Source organism: Chiloscyllium plagiosum, chromosome 36 (genome assembly GCF_004010195.1).
Source record: "Chiloscyllium plagiosum isolate BGI_BamShark_2017 chromosome 36, ASM401019v2, whole genome shotgun sequence".
NCBI lineage: Eukaryota > Metazoa > Chordata > Chondrichthyes > Orectolobiformes > Hemiscylliidae > Chiloscyllium > Chiloscyllium plagiosum.
The window spans coordinates 32,243,381-32,262,617 of NC_057745.1; the positions used below are offsets into that span (position 1 = coordinate 32,243,381).

Consider the following 19,237-nt stretch of genomic DNA (forward strand, 5'->3'; position numbering starts at 1 on the left):
CCTCGCATTTATCTGAATTAAACTCCATTTGCCACTTCTCAGCCCATTGGCTCATCTGGTCCAGATCCTGCTGTAATCGGAGGTAACCCTCTTTGCTTTCCACTACACCCCCAATTTTGGTATCATCTGCAAACTTACTAACTGTACCTCTTATGCTCACATCCAAATCATTTATGTAAATGAAAAAAAGTAGAGGGCCCAGCACCGATCCTTGTGGCACTCCACTGGTCACAGGCCTCCAGTCTGAAAAACAACCCTCCACTACCACCCTCTGTCTTCTACCTTTGAGCCAGTTCTGTATCCAAATGGCTAGTTCTCCCTTTATTCCATGAGATCTAACCTTACTAATCAGTCTCCCATGGGTAACCTTGTCAAATGCCTTACTGAAATCCATATAGATCACATCTACTACTCTGCTCTCATCAATCCTCTTTGTTACTTTGTTACCAGAGCACAGACAGAATCATACTTTGTTTGTTATGAGCGATAATCAGACCTCACTTGAATACTGAGTTTAACAATGGGCACTACACCTTGGGAAATGATAAATTTGCCCTGGCAAGGAAAGATTCACTACAGCAAAATCAGTTTTTAAAAAGGTGAAATTGTGTAGACTGGTTGCTTAATCTTGGTTTTTAATTCCAGTGAATGAGTTAATTTAAAGTCATAAAATAATTTGATAGCTTCTCTATCCATACCATGTTTCCTCTGGAAGGAATGTAGAGTAAGGGGATATAATCATAAAGCTAAAATGCAAGCTATTTTGGAGTGACATTTGGAAACAATTTTCTGTTCTTTTCAGACAAAACCTGAAACTTGATCTCAACATAAGGCAAGAGGTTGGGTAAATTGAAGTTTTCAGGATGGGATCAATAGATTTCTTTTGTTGGGAAAGGGTATCAAAGATACAGATCAATTGTAAGTTGGTAGAATTGAGGAAAGGTTTACAACAATCTAGCTGTGGTGCAAAAGGCTTGAAAGACTGAACAGTCCCTCTTGTTCTAACGTTAGAGGCATTAGGCTCAATATAATACACTGTCTGAGCTTCGGGGCATAACAGTTTACAGCGCAGGTTCTAGTTTAGTCTAATGAAACACTTTGGTGCTGCCATATTGATCCTTTCATTCCTCATGCTATAGTGGCTGCTGTCATGGCTCAGTGGTTAGCACTGCTGTCTCAGCACCAGGTTCGATTCCAGCCTTGGGTAACTGTCTGTATGTAGTTTGCACATTCTCCCCATTGCTGCGTGAGTTTCCTCCAGGTGCTCTGGTTTCCTCCCACTGCCCAAAAATGTGCAGGTCAGGTGAATTGGCCATGCTGAAAAATGTGTTGCTGGAAAAGCGCAGCAGGTCAGGCAGCATCCAAGGAGCAGGAGAATTGATGTTTCGGGCATAAGCCATTCCTGAAGAATCTCTGATCTCCAGCATCTGCAGTCCTCACTTTCTCCTCGGTGAATTGGCCATGCTAACCTGCCCATATTGTTCAGGGATGTGTAGGCTAGGTGCTAGGGGTAGGGGCATGAGTCTGGTGGATACTCTTCCAAGGGTTGGTGTGGACTTGTTGGGCTAGGAGGCTGTATATGCTTGGATTCTATGATTCGACAAAAGCTCACAATCTAAAATGGTTTAGAAATCACGCTGCCTTAATTAAACTCTTACAGTAATGCTGGCAGAGAATGAACTCATTGCATCAGTGTTGGGAGCTTGTTTCTGCATGCTCAGTTCCCAGAAACAAAATTAAAAGAACTAACCAAAAATGTAAGAGCTGAGGAGAATGTCTTCTAAGAAGTTACATTCACCACAATCACAGCTGCATGATAGAACACATTATGTACAGTTTTTACTGGAAGGGTTATTTCAGCCACAAGAAACAGCATAGCAATGCAGGGAATCACTAAGTTACAATCCAGTTACTTACTGATTAAATAAGATCCAGTGCAAAGTACTTTAGAAAAAGAGGGATTATTGAGTGAGAGAGACAAAAATAGCACATCCTTTTTGTTTTGGAGAGTTGCATAATTGGAGAGAGCAGTCTGTATTTATTAGCATTCATTATTAATTTGAATAGCACAGATGACCAACGTTGCTTTAACATGCAAGGTAAATATGTAGTTAAACCCAAAGTAGAGTGGACAGGTTTGATAGTGTGCATAACGAGACTCTCAACGTGATTGTTGTGCAGCAGATTTAGCCTGCGCTGTAACCTGTCATGTCCCGAAGCTCAGAGACCGTACTAGATTGAGCGTAATGCTTCTAGCATTCGAAGCAGAGGAGGCTATTCAGTTTTTCCACCCTGCTGCACCACAGGTAGATTGTTGTCAACCTTTCCTCAATTCTACCAACTTACAGTTGATCTGTACCTTTGAAACCCTTTCCCAACAAAAGAAATCTATTCAGCCCATCCTGAAAACTTCAAATTAACAAATTGGTGAGATTTGTTAATGTGCTTGCTCATTCCAGTACTGTCTATTCACTCTGTTTATTACTAAATACAATCCTGTCAGGATCTTATGTGCCTCAATAAGATTGTCTCTCATCCTTCCAAACTTCAATGGATACAAGAGCAGTCTTTCATCACAAATGTATTAGGATATCTGAAATGTTTCTGTTACACAACAGAAAAATGTTCATTTTTGTAGCACCTTTTGCAAATGTATGACATTACGAGGCAGTTCACAGCCATTTCAATATTTCTGAAGTGTAGTTGTTGTTATAACGTTGGACATGGAGCAGCTAATGTGAACACAGATAGATCCCACAATGTTTTGCTAACATTGGTTGATAAATATTGGCCATGACACTGGGACAACTCTTTCTTCAAGTATTGTGGTCTAAACTGTGGGATGTTTTTAAATATGTTGCCATATTATTTATCGTAAGTTTGGATTTCTGGGTTTTGAACTAGTAAACTAGAGGTTTTCTGTGTGCCTGAACTTGATAACAAAATAAGTATTTCTGTAGCTATTGAGATTTGTTTTGAAACTATTTTTGATGCCTAGCTTTAGAATTTGTTGTGTACATTGGCAGGGTTTTAAAACCAAACAAATTTCAATTTAGAAGGTCAAGAGGGTTTGTTTTAAAGCTTGGAAAACACCCATAGCTCAGAGAGACAGTGCTTTTCTCAATTTCACCGAATTTGGAATGGTCCTGAGAAATAGGATGGCTCTATAAACCCGTTCTCTTGGGAAGGGTGCAGAGCGGATGACAGTGTTGGGATAAAGCTTGACTAGGTAATTTAAAGCTGCCTACACTAATGTTTAGGTGTACAATAGTTCCAGGTAAAAATTGAAGTAACAAGTAACATTAACCTACCGAGGTGTTAGATACAGGGACTCTGGGTGTTAGGATTGTATGAGTGGAGTTTTGGGTATTACACAAAAGCTGCTTTATTTCTTTTAAAAAATATAAAGGAATAATTCGGGGTTAGTGGGAGTATATGTTTCATGTGTGGTTAAAAGTAGATAGCTTGGTCTATTCTATTTTATCATCACTTCTTTTGTATTAAACATCCATTACATTATTAAAGCAAAATCTGTAGTATTGCATGTTTACGTTTCAGCGAGAAAACACTTAAAACCAAAACAAATCAAAATATTTTCTACCAGGCCAGGTTCTTGCTGGCAACTAACCTATTGGAGGATAACATTAATTTAAATAATAATAGTAGTGCCATGGAAACATTTACAAACAAACAGAGCCATGATTTAACATCTCTCCTCCAACAGTACAATCCTCTTTCAGAATCACAATCAAATGTTGTCCTCGGTTATTTGGTCAAGTCCCTGGAGGTGGTTTTTGCAGATACCACAAAGATAACTGCGGGAACAGTTGGTGTTGAGGAAGTAGGAGGCTGCGGAATGACTTGGACAGGTTAGGAGAGCGGGCAAAGTAGTGGCAGATGGCATGTAATGTGGGAAAGTGTAAGCTTACGCACTTTGGTAGGAAGAATAGAGCTGTATACTATTTTCAAATGGGCAAGGCCTTTGGAAATCTGAAGCACATGGGACTTAGGAGTCCCAGTTCAGCATTCTCTTAGGGTTAATTTGTAGGTTCAGTTGGCAGTTCGGAACACAAGTCCAATGTTAGCAATCATTTCAAGAGGGCTGGAATACAAGGTGTACTGCTGAAGCTGTAGAAGGCACTGGTCAGACTGCATTTGCAATATTGCCAGCAGGTTTGGGCCATGTACCCAAGGAAAGATGTACTAGCCTTGGAGGGGGTTCAGAGGAGATTCACAGAAATTATCCCAGGGTTTGTCATATGAAGAAAGTTTGAGGACTCAGGCCCTGTATTCAATGGAATTTTTAAAAATGAGGGATGTTATTGAAACTTAGAATACTGAGGGGACTGGATGACATGGACAATGAGAAAATGTTTTCATGAGAAGAAACTAGGACCCATGGGCAAGGCCTCAGAGCGAAGGGGTGATCTTTTAAAACTGAGAGAAGGATGAATTTCTTCAGTCGAGGGTGGGCAATCTGTGGAACTCATTGCTGCAGATGGCCATGGAGGTCAAGTTATTGAGGGTATTTAAGGAAGAAATACTAATTCTTGATTGAGGAAATCAAGGGTTACATAGAAGGCAGGAGAATGGGGTTGAGAAACATATCAGCCATGATCAAATGGTGGGCAGGCAGAAGGCTAGAAGAACACAGCAAGATAGGCAGCATCAGGAGGTGGAGAAGTCGACATTTCGGGTGTAACCCTTCTTCAGGATGCTGCCCATCTTGTTGTGTTCTTCCAGCCTCATGCCTGTCTCCTTTGGATTCGACAGAATGGAGCGGCCCATGTTCACTTCAGTGGGTAGTTAAGAGCTGACCACATTGCTGTCTATAGACTATTGTTAGTTCAATCACATGGTAATAGTTAATTTGAATTTGAATCATGAAAGAAGAGTGTTCAGTGACATTTTATTCCATTTGTTTGTTTCTCAATCAGTCAACCTTTTTATCATGTTGAAAACTGTTGAATGAGCAGATTAGCCTGCAAATCCAACAATTTTAGAGTTTGTTTCACTTTTACTTCTCTTTGGCAAGTGTCCTAGACTTTGAGATGATCCAAACTCAAATGGCTTCCAATCAGAACACATTTATGGATAGATACCAATTTGCTCATGTATTTGGTATACTCAAATCTACACAGAATGAAAGCTATATTATAACTAAACACATACCATACTTATGGATTTTACCTGTAGTTCCAAAAACTCTGTGATCCTTGCTAAGCATTAGTTTCTTCACAATGGAGAATGATTTTGCTTGGTGTACATCCAGCAACAAGTTCAATTGTTTCAGCCAGAGTAAGACTTCATAAAGTAACTGTGGTTTTATCTTAACCTTAATGAGATTGAGTGGGTTAATTTTGGTGAGTTGGTAAATCATCTTCTGATCACAGGTTGGAAGCTGGAAGAAATCTCGGGATAAATTCTTCCCTGCAGCTTTTCTCAGTATATGATTGGTTACTTCAACAAGGGCATTGCAAGTCATTCGTGTTTCTTTTGTTTTCTTCATGCTCTGGTAGATAGTCAGCAAGCTGCTCTCTGGCCCTTTTTGCAACCTTGTACTCCACGCAGATCGTTTGTAAAGTGGGTAAGTGTCAGACGAGTTAGCCACCCCATCAGGGGCCATATTCAAAGGAGAAGTTTGAATACTTTGGTGAAGGCCTATGGACAAAAAATGAACAGTCAGAATTTTTTTAAAAAAGTAAAAAAGAGATTGCAACACTGCTTCACTAATAAACATCTGTTTCCAATTTAAAGAGCAAGAGCAAAGTCTAATTTCATTTCTTCCCCTCTCTCTCTTTCCCTTAAGTTATTGTTGCATGTGACTGTAATTCATTAAGTGTTTCATTAGTGACACAGGTGATTTGATGGAGGTTTTTTCAAAACAAAAAGACATACTTGCGTTTATATTGCACATTTTAGGACTCCTTTGAATTTTCTTTAGGCAGGCAGTATTTTGTGAACTGTAAGTCCTACAAAATATATATATATTTTTCAAAAATCGCAATTTGATTTAGGTGCTTGTTGAAAGAAAAATAGTGTCTGGGTAACTGGAGAGATTATTTATTCTCCTCTTCAAAATATACTTTAGAATTTGTTTTATGTTCACTGGAAAGCAGGTTTAACATCTCATCTGAAAGATGGCATCTCCACTGTGCAGCACCACACTAGAGTCCATGCATTAACCTAAATTTGAAATCTTATAATGGGTCTTGAACCAACAACTTTCTTAAAGTTAAATCTGCTACCAATGAACCACAGTATTCAGCAAGATTACAGAGGTGCAGAATAAGAACATTCATTAGAAAGGAAGACATTGCAAGTAAAATTAGTATTGTTTTGGACAAATAGTTAGCTCATGTAAAGTACAAAATCCATTACTGGAAGCTCTCCTTTTTTACGTCATCACCTGCAAATTGACTAATCTCTCCTTTGTTTCTTTGCTGCTGCAAAATTCTTTAATGTTTTATTGGAGGCTACTTTGAAGCTTTTTTTTCCCCTCGGATAATTTCTTAGCTTTACTTAACAGGAGGATACAATCCCAAAAGTTAAGGAAGGTAGTTAGGAATGAAATAAAGGAGGACACACTGCCCCAAAACATATCAAAAATCTGAGAGTCTTCCCCACCCCCCCACCACCTCCCCTGCCACCACAGCAGACAATGGATACTGTGGGACTGCTGAAGCTCTTCTTATTGTGATCAACTAATGTGTGTTAGGTACCAAAAAAATGTGGAGCAAAAGTGAATACATAGGACTGATATACATATCAGATATTATTCATGGCAGAACAGGTTTAAGGGCCTTAATGGCTGACTCCTGTTCTCTACATTTCTTAACACTTGATAGGCTCTCATTTTCTTTTTAAGTTTAAGTTTGTCTTTCATTACTATATTTTTTTTCTTAGAGGCAGTTGCTATGAAAATTTTAATTGCTTTCTAAACTCTTTATTTGCCCTTGGCAACACTTAAAATTACGAGCAATGTCCTCCTTTCTGATGAATATACTTATCCTGTACTGCTGTAATCGCATTAAAAACACTGTGCTACAGCTGTGTGCCAATTTCTCCATCCACCTCCCTTTGATAGCTCCTAAATCTAATGAAAACAACATTTCAAGAATTCTTTCATGTACTCCCTCTCTGTCCAAATTGATAAAGAACCCTGTATTGAAGTTGCAATGCTCATTCAAATACCTTGACAGGAGCTGTGATGGTTCTGACCATGTTTTGCATTGTGCAACATTTCCATATCTCCCTATTTTTTCTCTGACTGAATAAGTTGGTATCTAATTAACAGCCAGTACTTACTCCCACCCACACACGGCTCGCTGCAAGCCTGAATCGCAACTATTCATTTGCTAGGTCGCAGGGGTGTTGAAGTCTACTGGTGATGCTGAGGGAGGTATGCAGTCCATAGTCTCCAGAATAATCCTGTAATTGGCACCCCCTCCAATAACACAGAGCCCTGAATAATGATGTAGAGATATGAAATTTATAAATCCCAATACAACACCTGGAGAATGTTAGTTCATAAAATAAATATAGACTAAAAAAAAAACTTTTATTGCCAATCCCTACTTGCCCTACAGAAGGTGGTAGTGAGTTTCTTGAACATCATCATTCCTGATGAAGGGCTTTTGCCCGAAACATCGATTTTCCTGCTCCTTGGATGCTGCCTGACCTGCTGTACTTTTCCAACACCACTCTGATCTAAACTCTGGTTTCCAGCATCTGCAGTCCTCACTTTTGCCTATATAGTAGGTACACCTACAATGCTGTTGGGAGGGAACTCCAGGATTCAGAACTAGCTGCACTGAAAGGACAGTGACATATTTCATAGTCAGGATGGCATGGGACTTGGATGGGAATTTGCAGGCAGTGGTGTTAACATACATCTCCTGCTCCTGTGCTTCTCTATGGTAGAGGTTACAGATGTGTAACTTGCTGGGAACTATTACAGAGTCAGGGTTATACAGCACAGAAACAGACCCTTTGGTCCAACGTGTCCACGGTGATGAAAAACCTAAATTAATCTAGTCCCATTTACCAGCACTTGGCCCATATTCCTCTCAACCAATTCCAATTCATGCACCCATCCAGATACCTTTTTAATGTTGTAACTGTACCAGCTCATTCCATGCACTCAACACAGTGAAAGAGAGAAAAGGCTGCACCTTAGGTCCCTTTTAAATCTTTCCCCTATGTCCCCTCGTTTCAGATGCCCATACGCTGGGGAAAAGTTTTTGACTATTCATCCTATCCATGTCCCTCATGATTTTATAGATCTCTACCCTTTAGCATCTGATGCTCCAGAGAAAGCAGCCCCAACCTATTCAGCCTCTCCCTGTAGCTCAAACCCTCCAACCCTGGCAACATCTGAGTAAATCTTTGCTGAACTTTTTCAAGTTTCTTTCCTATAGTAGGGAGGCCAGAATTGAATACAGTACTCCAAAAGCAGCCAACAAATGTCCTGTACAGTCGCCACATGACATATACTCAGTGCACTGGCCAATAAAGGCAAGCGTACCAAATTATCCTATCTACCTGCAACTCAATTTCCAAGGAGCTATGAACCTGTACTCCAAGGTTTCTGTTTCGCAACACTACCATTACTACAACCTTACCATTAAGCGTATAAGTCCTGCCCTGATTTGCCTTACCAAAATGCAGCACCTCACATTTATCTAAATTAAACTCCATCTGCCACTGCTTGGATCATCCAGCCATCTGATCAAAGTCCTGTCGTACTTGAGGTAACCTTACTCACTGTCCACTACCCTATCAGTTTTGGTGTCATCTGTAAATTTACTAACCATACCTCCAATGTTCACATCCAGATGGTTTATATAAATGACTGTTATATTGTATATAAATAATAAAAGGTATTTCAGTTGAGAAGATGTGGTAGAATTAAGAAACACTGAATATGCCATTTATTACTTGATTAAGGAAACTGAATCTCTAGCTCCCAAAATGGACATTTATAATATGAAAAGTAAAAATTGTATAAACCTTTCAAATAAACAGACAGGGAAATTTGCCACAGAGAGAAATGTGAAATTTTGCTGAGATGACTGGCCTGGGAATTTCCTCAACTACTTTATTTTCAGGGTTCTTGTTGTGGCAGATCATAGCAGAGCAGGAGCTGCTCCCAAGGAAGTTCTGTCCCATTACCAATTCATCTAACTCCAGAGGGATAGCTCTGCTTACTATCCATGCATATCTGGATACTGGTGGGCAAAGAAACCCTTTCTTCACTCCAAATAAATGCAGGAGATGGTGCAAAGAGAAAATAACACTGAAGTATAAAACACACAACTGATCTGAAACACAAATGACAATGGAATTGAAGATAAAAATAATTGTTATATACAAATATATGCAAATGACTGTGTATTCCAAAGCTGCTGATGTAACTCAGTCACTCCAGACTCATACAGCTGCACAAAATGGACTGAACTAAAATCCAGCTGTTAACCCCAGGCCATTTATCCCCTTGATCTCATTTCATGTGAAAATGAATATTTTATTTCAAGAAGTCACACAAATAAAATGTTTAGCTGTTTGCAGATGAGAGGATTTTACTTTCTCATAAAATATTTAGAATCTTAGAATCTCTACAGTGTAGAAGCAGGCCATTCAGCCCATGGAGTCCACACCAACTCTCCCATACCCACTCCCTATCCCAGTAATCCTGCATTTCTCATGGCTAGTCCACCTAGCCTGCTCACCCCTAGACACTATGGGAAATTTAAGCATCACTACTTTCAGGAATTATTGACATTCATCCTATCACGTACCTACTATCAGTTTGAAAGCTCTTGCACCATTTAATTCTTTCCTTCTAAGTTTTTACATAACTCCCTTTTGAAAGTTATTATTGAAATCTGCTTTAATCATTCTTTCAGGTTATGGATTCCTGATCACACACCAATTATCTACATAAAAATAATTCCAAAAACAGTTTCCCACTCTTACCTGCCAATATCTTTATATGTGTCTACGGGTTACCACCACCCTACCAGGGGAAACTGGTTATGGTCACCTATCTTGTTAAAACCGGAGACTCAGTGGGTTCTGAGTCCACGAATCAGTAAAAGGTGCTACATAGAACATTATAGTACAGTACAGGCCCTTCGGCCTTCGATGTTGCACTGACCTGTGAAACCAACCTGAAGCCCATCCTGATTCCTGAAGGGCTTATGCCCAAAATGTCAATTCTCCTGCTCCTTGGATGCTGCCTGACCTGCTGCGCTTTTCCAGCAACACATTTTTCAGCTCTGAAGCCCATCTAACATACACTATTCCATTATCATCCATATGTTTATCCAATGACCATTTAAATGTCCTTTAAGTTGGCGAGTCTTCGACCGTTGTAGGCAGGGCATTTCATACCCTTGCGACTCTGAGTAAAGAACCTATCTCTGACATCTGTCCTATATCTGAAAATGTGTTGCTGGAAAAGCGCAGCAGGTCAGGCAGCATCCAGGGAACAGGAGAATCGACGTTTCGGGCATAAGGCCTTCTTCAGCAACACATTTTCAGCATGTGATGACAAGGCTTGGTATGTGGTGTTGGGGTAAGGGCATGGCCTCAAGCCTTATAATTGTTGAACTCAATATTAAAAACCTGAAGGTTGCAGAGTTCCTCAGCAGTAAATGAAATGCTTTTCTTCCAGTTGTGCTGTGCTGAACTGCACTGGAATATTGCAGAAAGCCTGATACAGAGATGTTGGTCATGGAATAGGTTGGTGTGTTGAAGTGGCAGGCAACTAGAAGCTCAAAGTCATTCTTGCAGACAAAATGGTCACCCAGTCTGCGCTTCATTTTCCCCAATGTACAGGAGACCTCACTGTGAGCAACAAATGCACTAGACTAGATTGAATGAAGTGCAGATAAATCACTGCTTCATCTGGAAGGTGTGTTCGAGGCCTTAGTGAGGAGGGAGGAAGCAAATGAATAGATGTTACATCTTCTCCAGTTGCTTAGAAAGGCGCTCAGGGAGAGGGGTGGGGGTGGTGTTGAGATTGAAGGAAGAGTGGTCCAGGGTGTCCCAGAGGAAATGGTCCCAGTGGTAGGATCACAAGGGAGGGGAGAGGAATGTGTGTCTGGTGGTGATATGCCACTGGATGTGGAAGCTGGTGAAATGGTAGGTGAGGACAAGGGGGACCATTTCACTCCTGTGGTAGGAGAGGGAAGAGGATGTGAGGACTGAAGTGTGGGAAATGGGTTGGACTCAGCCGAGGGCCCTGTCGACAGTGGTGCTAGGGAATCTTTAGTTGAGGAAGAAGGTGGACATTTCAGAGGCTCACCTGTCGAAGTTGGCATCATCAGAAGAGATGCAAGATAGAGATGGAGGAACTAGAATGGAATGGAATCTTTAGAGGAAGGAGGGTGTGAGGCTGTTTGGTTGAGGTTACTGTGGGAGGAGTCGAAGAGTTTGTAGTGGATGTCAGTGGCCAGCCTATCCCCAGAAATGGAAACAGAGATGTCAAGAAAGGGAAGAGTCAGAGATGGGCCAGGGTGAAAATTGGAAGTGATATAGAGAAACGTTTCCAATTCTGGATGAGAGGGGGAAGCTGTACCAATGATTTCATCAATGTACCGCAGAAAGAGTTGTTGGTGGGAGCTGGAGTAGGACTGGAACAAGGAATGTTCCATATACCCCACAAAGAGACTGGTATCACAAGGGCCCATGAAGGTACCCATGGCCACATCTTTGACCTGGAGAAAGTGGGAGCAGTTGAAGGAGAAGTTGCTCAGAGCGAAGACAAGCTTGGCCAGGCAGAAGAGGGTGGTGGAGGATGGGGATAATTCAGGGAGACAGCACTGATACCATCTTGGTGGGGATAGGCAGTTAAGGAGACTGCTCCTCCATGGTAAAGAGGTGGCGGCTGGAGCCCGTGAACTGGAAAACCTGAAACTGGCAAAAAGGATAAGAGGAATCACAGATGTAAATGTATAGGAATTGGACAACAGGAGAAAAGAAAATAGAGTCAAAGAAGGAAGAGATGGGTTCTGTGGGGCGGAAGCAGTCAAACAGTGGATCAGCCCAAGCACTCCTGTTTGTGGATTTTGGGAAGGAGGCAGAAGCAGGCTGGGAGGGTTTAGGAGATTATGAGTTGAAGGTCATTCGGAGGGACGGGGGGGTGTGTGTGGGAGGGTGTGTGGTCATCACCAGAAGGTTGGTGACCATGATAGACACAATGGCCTGGTGTTCCTTGGTGCGGTCATGGTCCAGGTGAGATAGGAGGAGGTATCCATTAGAATTATGCTGCTGAGGATTGGAAGTAAGTAGAAAGGAACATGAAAAGAAGAAAAAGAAAGAAACAGAGAGAGCTGAGAAACTTCAGTGCACGAGCCCTACTCCTCCACCATCTTGTTGGCGCTCAGCATGCCAGACAACATGAATACGCTTGTCGACAGGCTTAAATACAAGTCAGGGTTGGATCTGCAAAAAGCTAAGTCACAACAATGTTTCATCCCTGAAGCAGAGAGATAGAAAGGATATTATTAAGTTAGAGAGGGGTCAGAAGAAATCTATCAGAATGTTGCCGGGTATGAAAGTTTTGAGTTATAAAGAAAGGCTGGATAAACTGGGACTTCTTTCGCTGGAATGTAGGAGGTTGAAGGGTGACCTTCAAGGTTTATAAAATTATGAGGGTTATAGATAAGGTGAATGGCAGGTGTCCTTGCCCTAGAGTTGGGTATTTCAAGACAGGGGCATATTTTTAAGGTGAGAGGAGAAGGATTTTAAAAAAAAGACACAAAGGGAAAGTTTTACACAGAAGGTGGTTCATGTGTGGAATGAATCACCACAGAAGAAGTGGTGGATGTGGGCATTGTTACTACATTCAAAAAACACTGATAAGGACATGAATAGGAAAGGTTTGGAGGAATATGGGCCAGGACTTACTGTATACCCATGACTGTGTCACCAAATACCAGACTAATGCCATTTACAAGTTCACTGATGACACCACTATAGTCAGTCGAATCTCAGATGGTGACAAAACAGACTGCAGACGGGAGGGGGAAGACCTGGAAAAATGGTGCACTGAGAACAACCTAGCTCTCAATGCCGGCAAAACCAAGGAACTCATTATTGACTTTCAGCAGGATGTTACTCATGCCCCCTACACATTAACAGCACAGAGGTGGAGGGAGTGGAGTGTGTCAAGCTCCTGGGAGTAGTCATTCACAACAAGCTTTCTTGGACTCTTCATGTGGACACACTGGTTACAAAGGCCCAACAACATCTCTTCTTCCTTAGGTAGCTGAGGAAATTTGGCATGACAGCGAATACCCTTTGCCAACTTTTATAGGTGCGCCATCGAGAGCATTCTGTCTGGATGTATCACAACCTGGTATGGCAACTGTACCATTCAAGATTGGAAATGGTTACAGAGAGTGGTGAACTCGGCCTGGACAATCACAAAGGTCAACCTCCCATCTATAGAATCCATCCACCAGGCCCACTGCCAAGGAAAGGCCACCAGCATTCTCAAAGATCCATTCCACCCTGGCAATGTTTGTCTACAACCTCTACCATTGGGGAGAAGGTACACAAGCCTGAACACGCAACAATCGGTTTTGAAACAGTTTCTACCCTACTGCTGTTAGAATACTGAATGGAATCGAACTCTTAACATTTGCCTGTACCTGTGTTTTTGTTTTTGCCACTGTTTACCTATTATTTAATTATCTTTGCTACTTAACTCTGATCTGCCTGTATTGCTCACAAGATAAAGCTTTTCACTGTGCCTCGGTACACGTGACAATAAATTCAATTCAATTCCAGGAGCAGACAGGTGAGACTAGTTTAGTTTAGGATTATGGACCGGTTGGACCAAAGACACTTTCTGTGCGGTGCGAGTCTGTGTATGAGAAGTGGGGAACAAAGTCAGTAGGAAGGGCTAAAAACAGGGGAAAAGCAAGTGAGGGAAATGGTGTGAAGTAACAGAGCAGAGATCAAAGTTCCCACCTTGAACTGAGAGGGGGAAGGATGAAAACTGACAGTATAAACCATACAGCCTGTTAAGGAGATGATTACAAATATTTGATTTTTGTTTGAGCAGTTTGTAGTAAATAAATAAGAATCTATCAATTGTGAAGCATGCAAGTCTTCAAACTGCATCAGAATACTCCATTTTTAAACGATTAAGAAATCAGGTTTCCTAAATGATAGGCTTCTGGAACTCTAGCAGAAACATGTACATAAGTGGCAACAGTTTAGGAACTCACCAGAATATTGTGGAATGTACAATGATGAATGTGGAATGAGGTACGGGGAAAATCTATGGGATTATTTTTGACTCTGGTTAGGGAATGCTAAAGATCAAATGTTGTATAGAGAGGGAGCATAAAAGCAGAGATACTCTAAAATTCCCAGATATCAGCATTGGTAAGGAAGCAGAGCTTGATGGAACATTGAAAATCCACTGGTGACAAAACCAGTTGATCTGAGATTCCTCTGTCAAGAAAGAATTCTACAACTTTGAAGCAGTTAGAATCTGATATGCTGCAAAAGACACAAGTGAAAATGTTATTTGAACCAATCTTAACCTAGCTTCTAAGCCTGGTTTCAGATCTCACCAAGCTTTATTATCTATGAAATTTTAATGAGGATTTTCAAAGATCGGGGATAAACAGGATAAATAGAAAGTGCTCAGAAGTAAATAGTTTTTGCTGAAAGTGTAAAAATGGGAAATACCAAGTCATAGAATTGATGTCCCTGGAGGGAAATGTATAATGGCTGGGCAATTCATTATCAGCATGCTACACAACTGATAGAAGATAAAATACACTCTTTTGGATTCAATCTGAGCAGAAAATCACCCCAATATCTTGCACTTACTTAATGAGTCCAGTAGAAAATGTTCCAAGATCAGCAAATAAATAACTGGCACCAGTTTCTGGTGCAGATAATAGGAGACCAAAAGGTTTATCTAAGCAAACTTCAAAGGGAAAGAGAACACTTGAAAAGTGGAAGGATTGAGAGGTATAACAGTTAATAATATTAACGTTAAAAGATGATAGTTGCTAGCCAACAATGGGTGGAGCAAAAAGAAAATGCACAAATTGAGAGCCTGAATGGCTGCAGGAAAAAAAAGGAGTAAAGTTACAGATCTATAGTGAAGAAAGATCTAATAAGAATGCGTGTCTATCAGTATGAGACATGTGAGTTGGCCTCAGTGTCAATCGAATCCAATCAGCTGAATGTTCAACAAGTTTGATTAAATCGAGAGGAAGAGAATGTTATTGTTGACGGAAGCAGAGTTAACATACGATTGAGCTAATGGATTAGTGTGTGTGGGAACAGCAGTGATATAAAGAAACAGAAAACAAGGAAGGAAAGAAAGACAAATGCTTTAACAGTTCTGAAGGGCAGTCACTGTTGTACCATTGGAAATACAAAGTCAAGTTGTTCACAGCTCCCACAAAGAGCAAACACAATTTTAATTGATAAAAATTGATCAGAATGTGACAGAATTCCTTGGATCGGTTTAGAAATAGTGCCATAAGGCATTCTCATGAGTCAGTAGACTCTACCAAAAACAGCATTTCCGGCAGTACAGCAAATCTTCGGTACCGCACTGGAATGCCAACCTGAATGCTCTCGGGTCTGAACCCACTCTTGTTGGAGAGACACTATCACAGTGCCACAGCTCACACTGTTTAAAGTCTGCATTAAGTATACAAATCCACATTTCAAAAGAAAATTTCAATTACGAGTAATTCAGGACACTGCTATTTTGTGAGACTTCTAGTTTTGGTTTTAATTTAAATTGGATGCCGCTGGGATTAAAATAGCACCAATTGTAATGTAAATGTTCTTTGCAAATTGCTATTAATTATGTAACCAATTATGTATTTTAACAAAAAAGGAGAAGAAAGTAGTTGAAATCCTCAGCTGGTCAGATGGTGCCTGCTTCAGGTTGATAAATCTTTTGTGAAAACTCCTCGAAACAAGCAGCTGAATTGAATGCCCCATTGCCGGAGGTGATACAAAGGCGAGTACATCACAGAAAATCCAGCGGATATCATTCCTGCTGTGTGTCCATGCACCCTGGTCCCCATTAAAATGTTTCTGGCAGCGTGTGGGGAAGGGGTTGGTAAGGTGATGAGTAGCCCGCATTCCTGTGGGCCAAATGAAAGCCATAAGCAGCTAATTAAGGGCCCTTAAAGACCAGGATAATGTTGGCGTTTGAATCTGTTTCTGCGCTGTATATCTCTATAACTCTATAGAGAACTCTATAACCTTGTTGCTCAGTCGATTTGCATCGGTTTCATGCAGCTTCTTCACAATTTACACCCCCATCGTGGTGATGCACCAACAACCCATGGTCCTCACCACTACATGGCAATATATTCAAGGCAGGTGAAACCAAGAGTCATAGACTGTCATTGTGTGACATCCTTTGCTAATGCAATGGAATGCGACAAGTATGCTTCAATTGCTACACGGGTTCAATTGAGAATGTATTGTACACTAAAAATGCCACATTATTTAAAAAACCTGGTAACTGCATTTATATAGCATAGTTAACATACTGAAATATCACAAGGTTGGGGTGGCTCAGTGGTTAGCTCTGTTGCCTCACAGTACCAGTGACCCAGGTTTAATTCCACCCTCAGGCAGCAGCGTTTGCACATTCTCCCCATGTCTTTGTGGGTTTCCTCTGGGTTCTCCAGTTTGCTCCCACAGTCCAAAGATTTGCAGGTTATGTGGATTGGTCATGTTGTATTACCCTGTAGTGTCCAGGGATGTTCTGGCTAGGTTAATTAGCCAAGGAAATTGCAGAGTGACAGAGATGGAGTGGGTGTGGAGTGGGATACTCTTCAGAGGGTTGGTGTGGAGTCGATGGGCTGAATGGCCTGCTTCCACAAGCTTTTTGTGATTCAATTATTAAACAAAATGTAACACTGAGCCATATAGAGAAGTCTTCAGCATGCGCAGTTCTGTGTTTTATTGTATTGAACAAAAAGTTTGGTCAAAAAGACTGGGATGAGAGAGAGTGAGAGGATTAGTGCTGGCTCAAGAACCTGCTCCATTGTTGCAACTGATGGTCAAATACAGGGCTTCCTCAGTTAGCTTCTGAAGAACTGAAAAAAAGCTGTCTGATCCTTTGCAAGTCTCTTGATGATTGAAAAACACTGTTGTCATGTTTGCCAACTTTGGCAACACAACACTATGAACATTTTTCCTTACTTGGCACACCCTCCTTATACACAGCCATTGCTCAGGGTGGGCCATTTGTGCAGTGGTAGAAATGTGAACATTACATGAGGCACAGAATATGTGTCCCAGCTGCGGTCCTGCAGTCCACCCTTTGGCCAGTGCCCAAGTCACATCAACAAGAACAAGCTGCGCCTGTATAAGTTGTGATTGCCTGTCTGCACTGACATCTGCCCTACACTTCACACCGACACCCATCCATCCCTACTACTTGCAGGCACCAAAGCTTTTACTGTAATCAGAAAGTCAAATGTCAGTACTTAGTTTACATTTAAATTCTGGTCAAAACAAACTGCTCAAACAGGACCAGCTGTATTTTGAGAGTTAGAAGCAAACAGTAGACTCATTTCTAAAGCAACGCCTCTGACAATGGTTTAATGTAATAAGTCATAGAGGAACATGGCTCTAGAAGTATAACAGTGCAGAGTGGTCATTGTATCCATTAGGTCCATGATGGTTTGGTAGAACAGTCTGGCTAGTCCCAATCCACTGTTGAATTCCTGAAATCTGCAAGTTTATTTTGTTGAAATGCATATCAAATTTCCTTTTCAAATCATTCACTGTCATGTGGTTCCACCAGCAGTGAGTGCCAAATCAATTCCACTTGCTACGTAAAAAGGTTCTTCCTCAAATTTTTCTCTGTGCATCTTGCCCAATTAATCTCTGTCCTCAATTCTTCAATCATCAACTTTGGGAAACAGGTTTTATTTGTTTAGCTACACCTCTATCAAATCTCTCCTTAATCTCCTTTATTTAAAAACAGTTTCTGAAGCCTATCCTTGTAGTCCTTTCACTCTACAAGGGGTGCATTTCCAGCTCACAATGCAGCCTCCTTCACACTGGTAAAACTAAACACAAACTGGGTTCCTGCATTACAGAACATCTCCACTCTGACCATAGGAATGATCCTGACATTCTATTTGTTTGCCATTTCAATGCACCAACTTACTTTCATGAGGAAAAGTTTCTTCTCTCAGTGTTGAGAGCCTTGGGAACTCCTTGCCACAGACAGCTACTGGAGAACATTCATTGTGTACATTCCATTTCGGTATGAACAACTGCAAAATGGACTATTATTTTAATGGTGAAAAACTGCAGCATGCTCCTGTGCAAAGGGACCTGGTGCCCTTGCGCATGAACCACAAAATGTTGGTTTGCAGATGCAGCAGGTAATTAAGACAAATTGAGTATTGTCCTTCATTGCTAAAAGGATGATGTTTAAAAATAGGGAGGTTATGCTGCAGCTGCACAGGGTGCTGGTGAGGCCATACCTGGAGTACTGTGGATAGTTTTGGTCTCCTTACTTGGGAAAGGATGTACTGGTACTGGAGAGGGTGCAGAGGAGGTTCACTAGGTTGATTCCAGAGTTAAGAGGGTTGGCTTATGAGGACAGGCTGAGTAGACTGGGATTATACAAGTAGTTCTTTTATAACATGATGGTTGCGGTCTTGTGCAACCCCTCACTATATAAAAATCATGCAATAAAAATAGCACTTAGAGTCATAGAGGTGTACAGTATGGAAACAGACCCTTTGGTCCAACTAGTCCATGCAGACCAGATAACTCAACCTAATCTCATCCCATTTGCCAGCACTTGATCTATATCCCTCTATACCCTTCTTATTCATATACCCTTCCAGATATCCTTTAAATGCTGTAATTGTGCCAGCCTCCACCACTTCCTCTGGCAGCTCATTCCATACACTCACCACCCTCTGCATTAAAAAAAAACTTCCCATTAGGTCCCTTTTATATCTTTCCCCATTCACCCTAAAACTATGCCCTCCAGTTCTGGACTCCCCCACATCAGGGTGTATTTACCCTATCCATACCCCTCATGATTTTATAAACCTCCATAAGGTCATCCCTCAGCCTCTGACGCTCCAGAGAAAACAGCCCTAGCCTATTCAGCCTCTCCCTATAGCTCAAATCTCAAACCCTGGTAACATCCTTTAATTTTTTTTTCCTGAAGCCTTTCAGGTTTTACAGCATCCTTCTG

The 19,237-nt window shown here is 41.1% G+C and overlaps 1 protein-coding gene across 1 annotated transcript in view; it reads right to left on the reverse strand.

The window, feature by feature from the left end:
- Positions 1-19,237, reverse strand: part of LOC122541088 (cell surface hyaluronidase-like) — a 146,242-nt gene that overhangs the window by 120,230 nt on the left and 6,775 nt on the right. Inside the window, exon 3 of the mRNA XM_043677617.1 lies at positions 5,191-5,661. Coding sequence (XP_043533552.1) covers positions 5,191-5,661 — 471 coding nt within the window. The remainder of the gene's footprint in view (positions 1-5,190; positions 5,662-19,237) is intronic.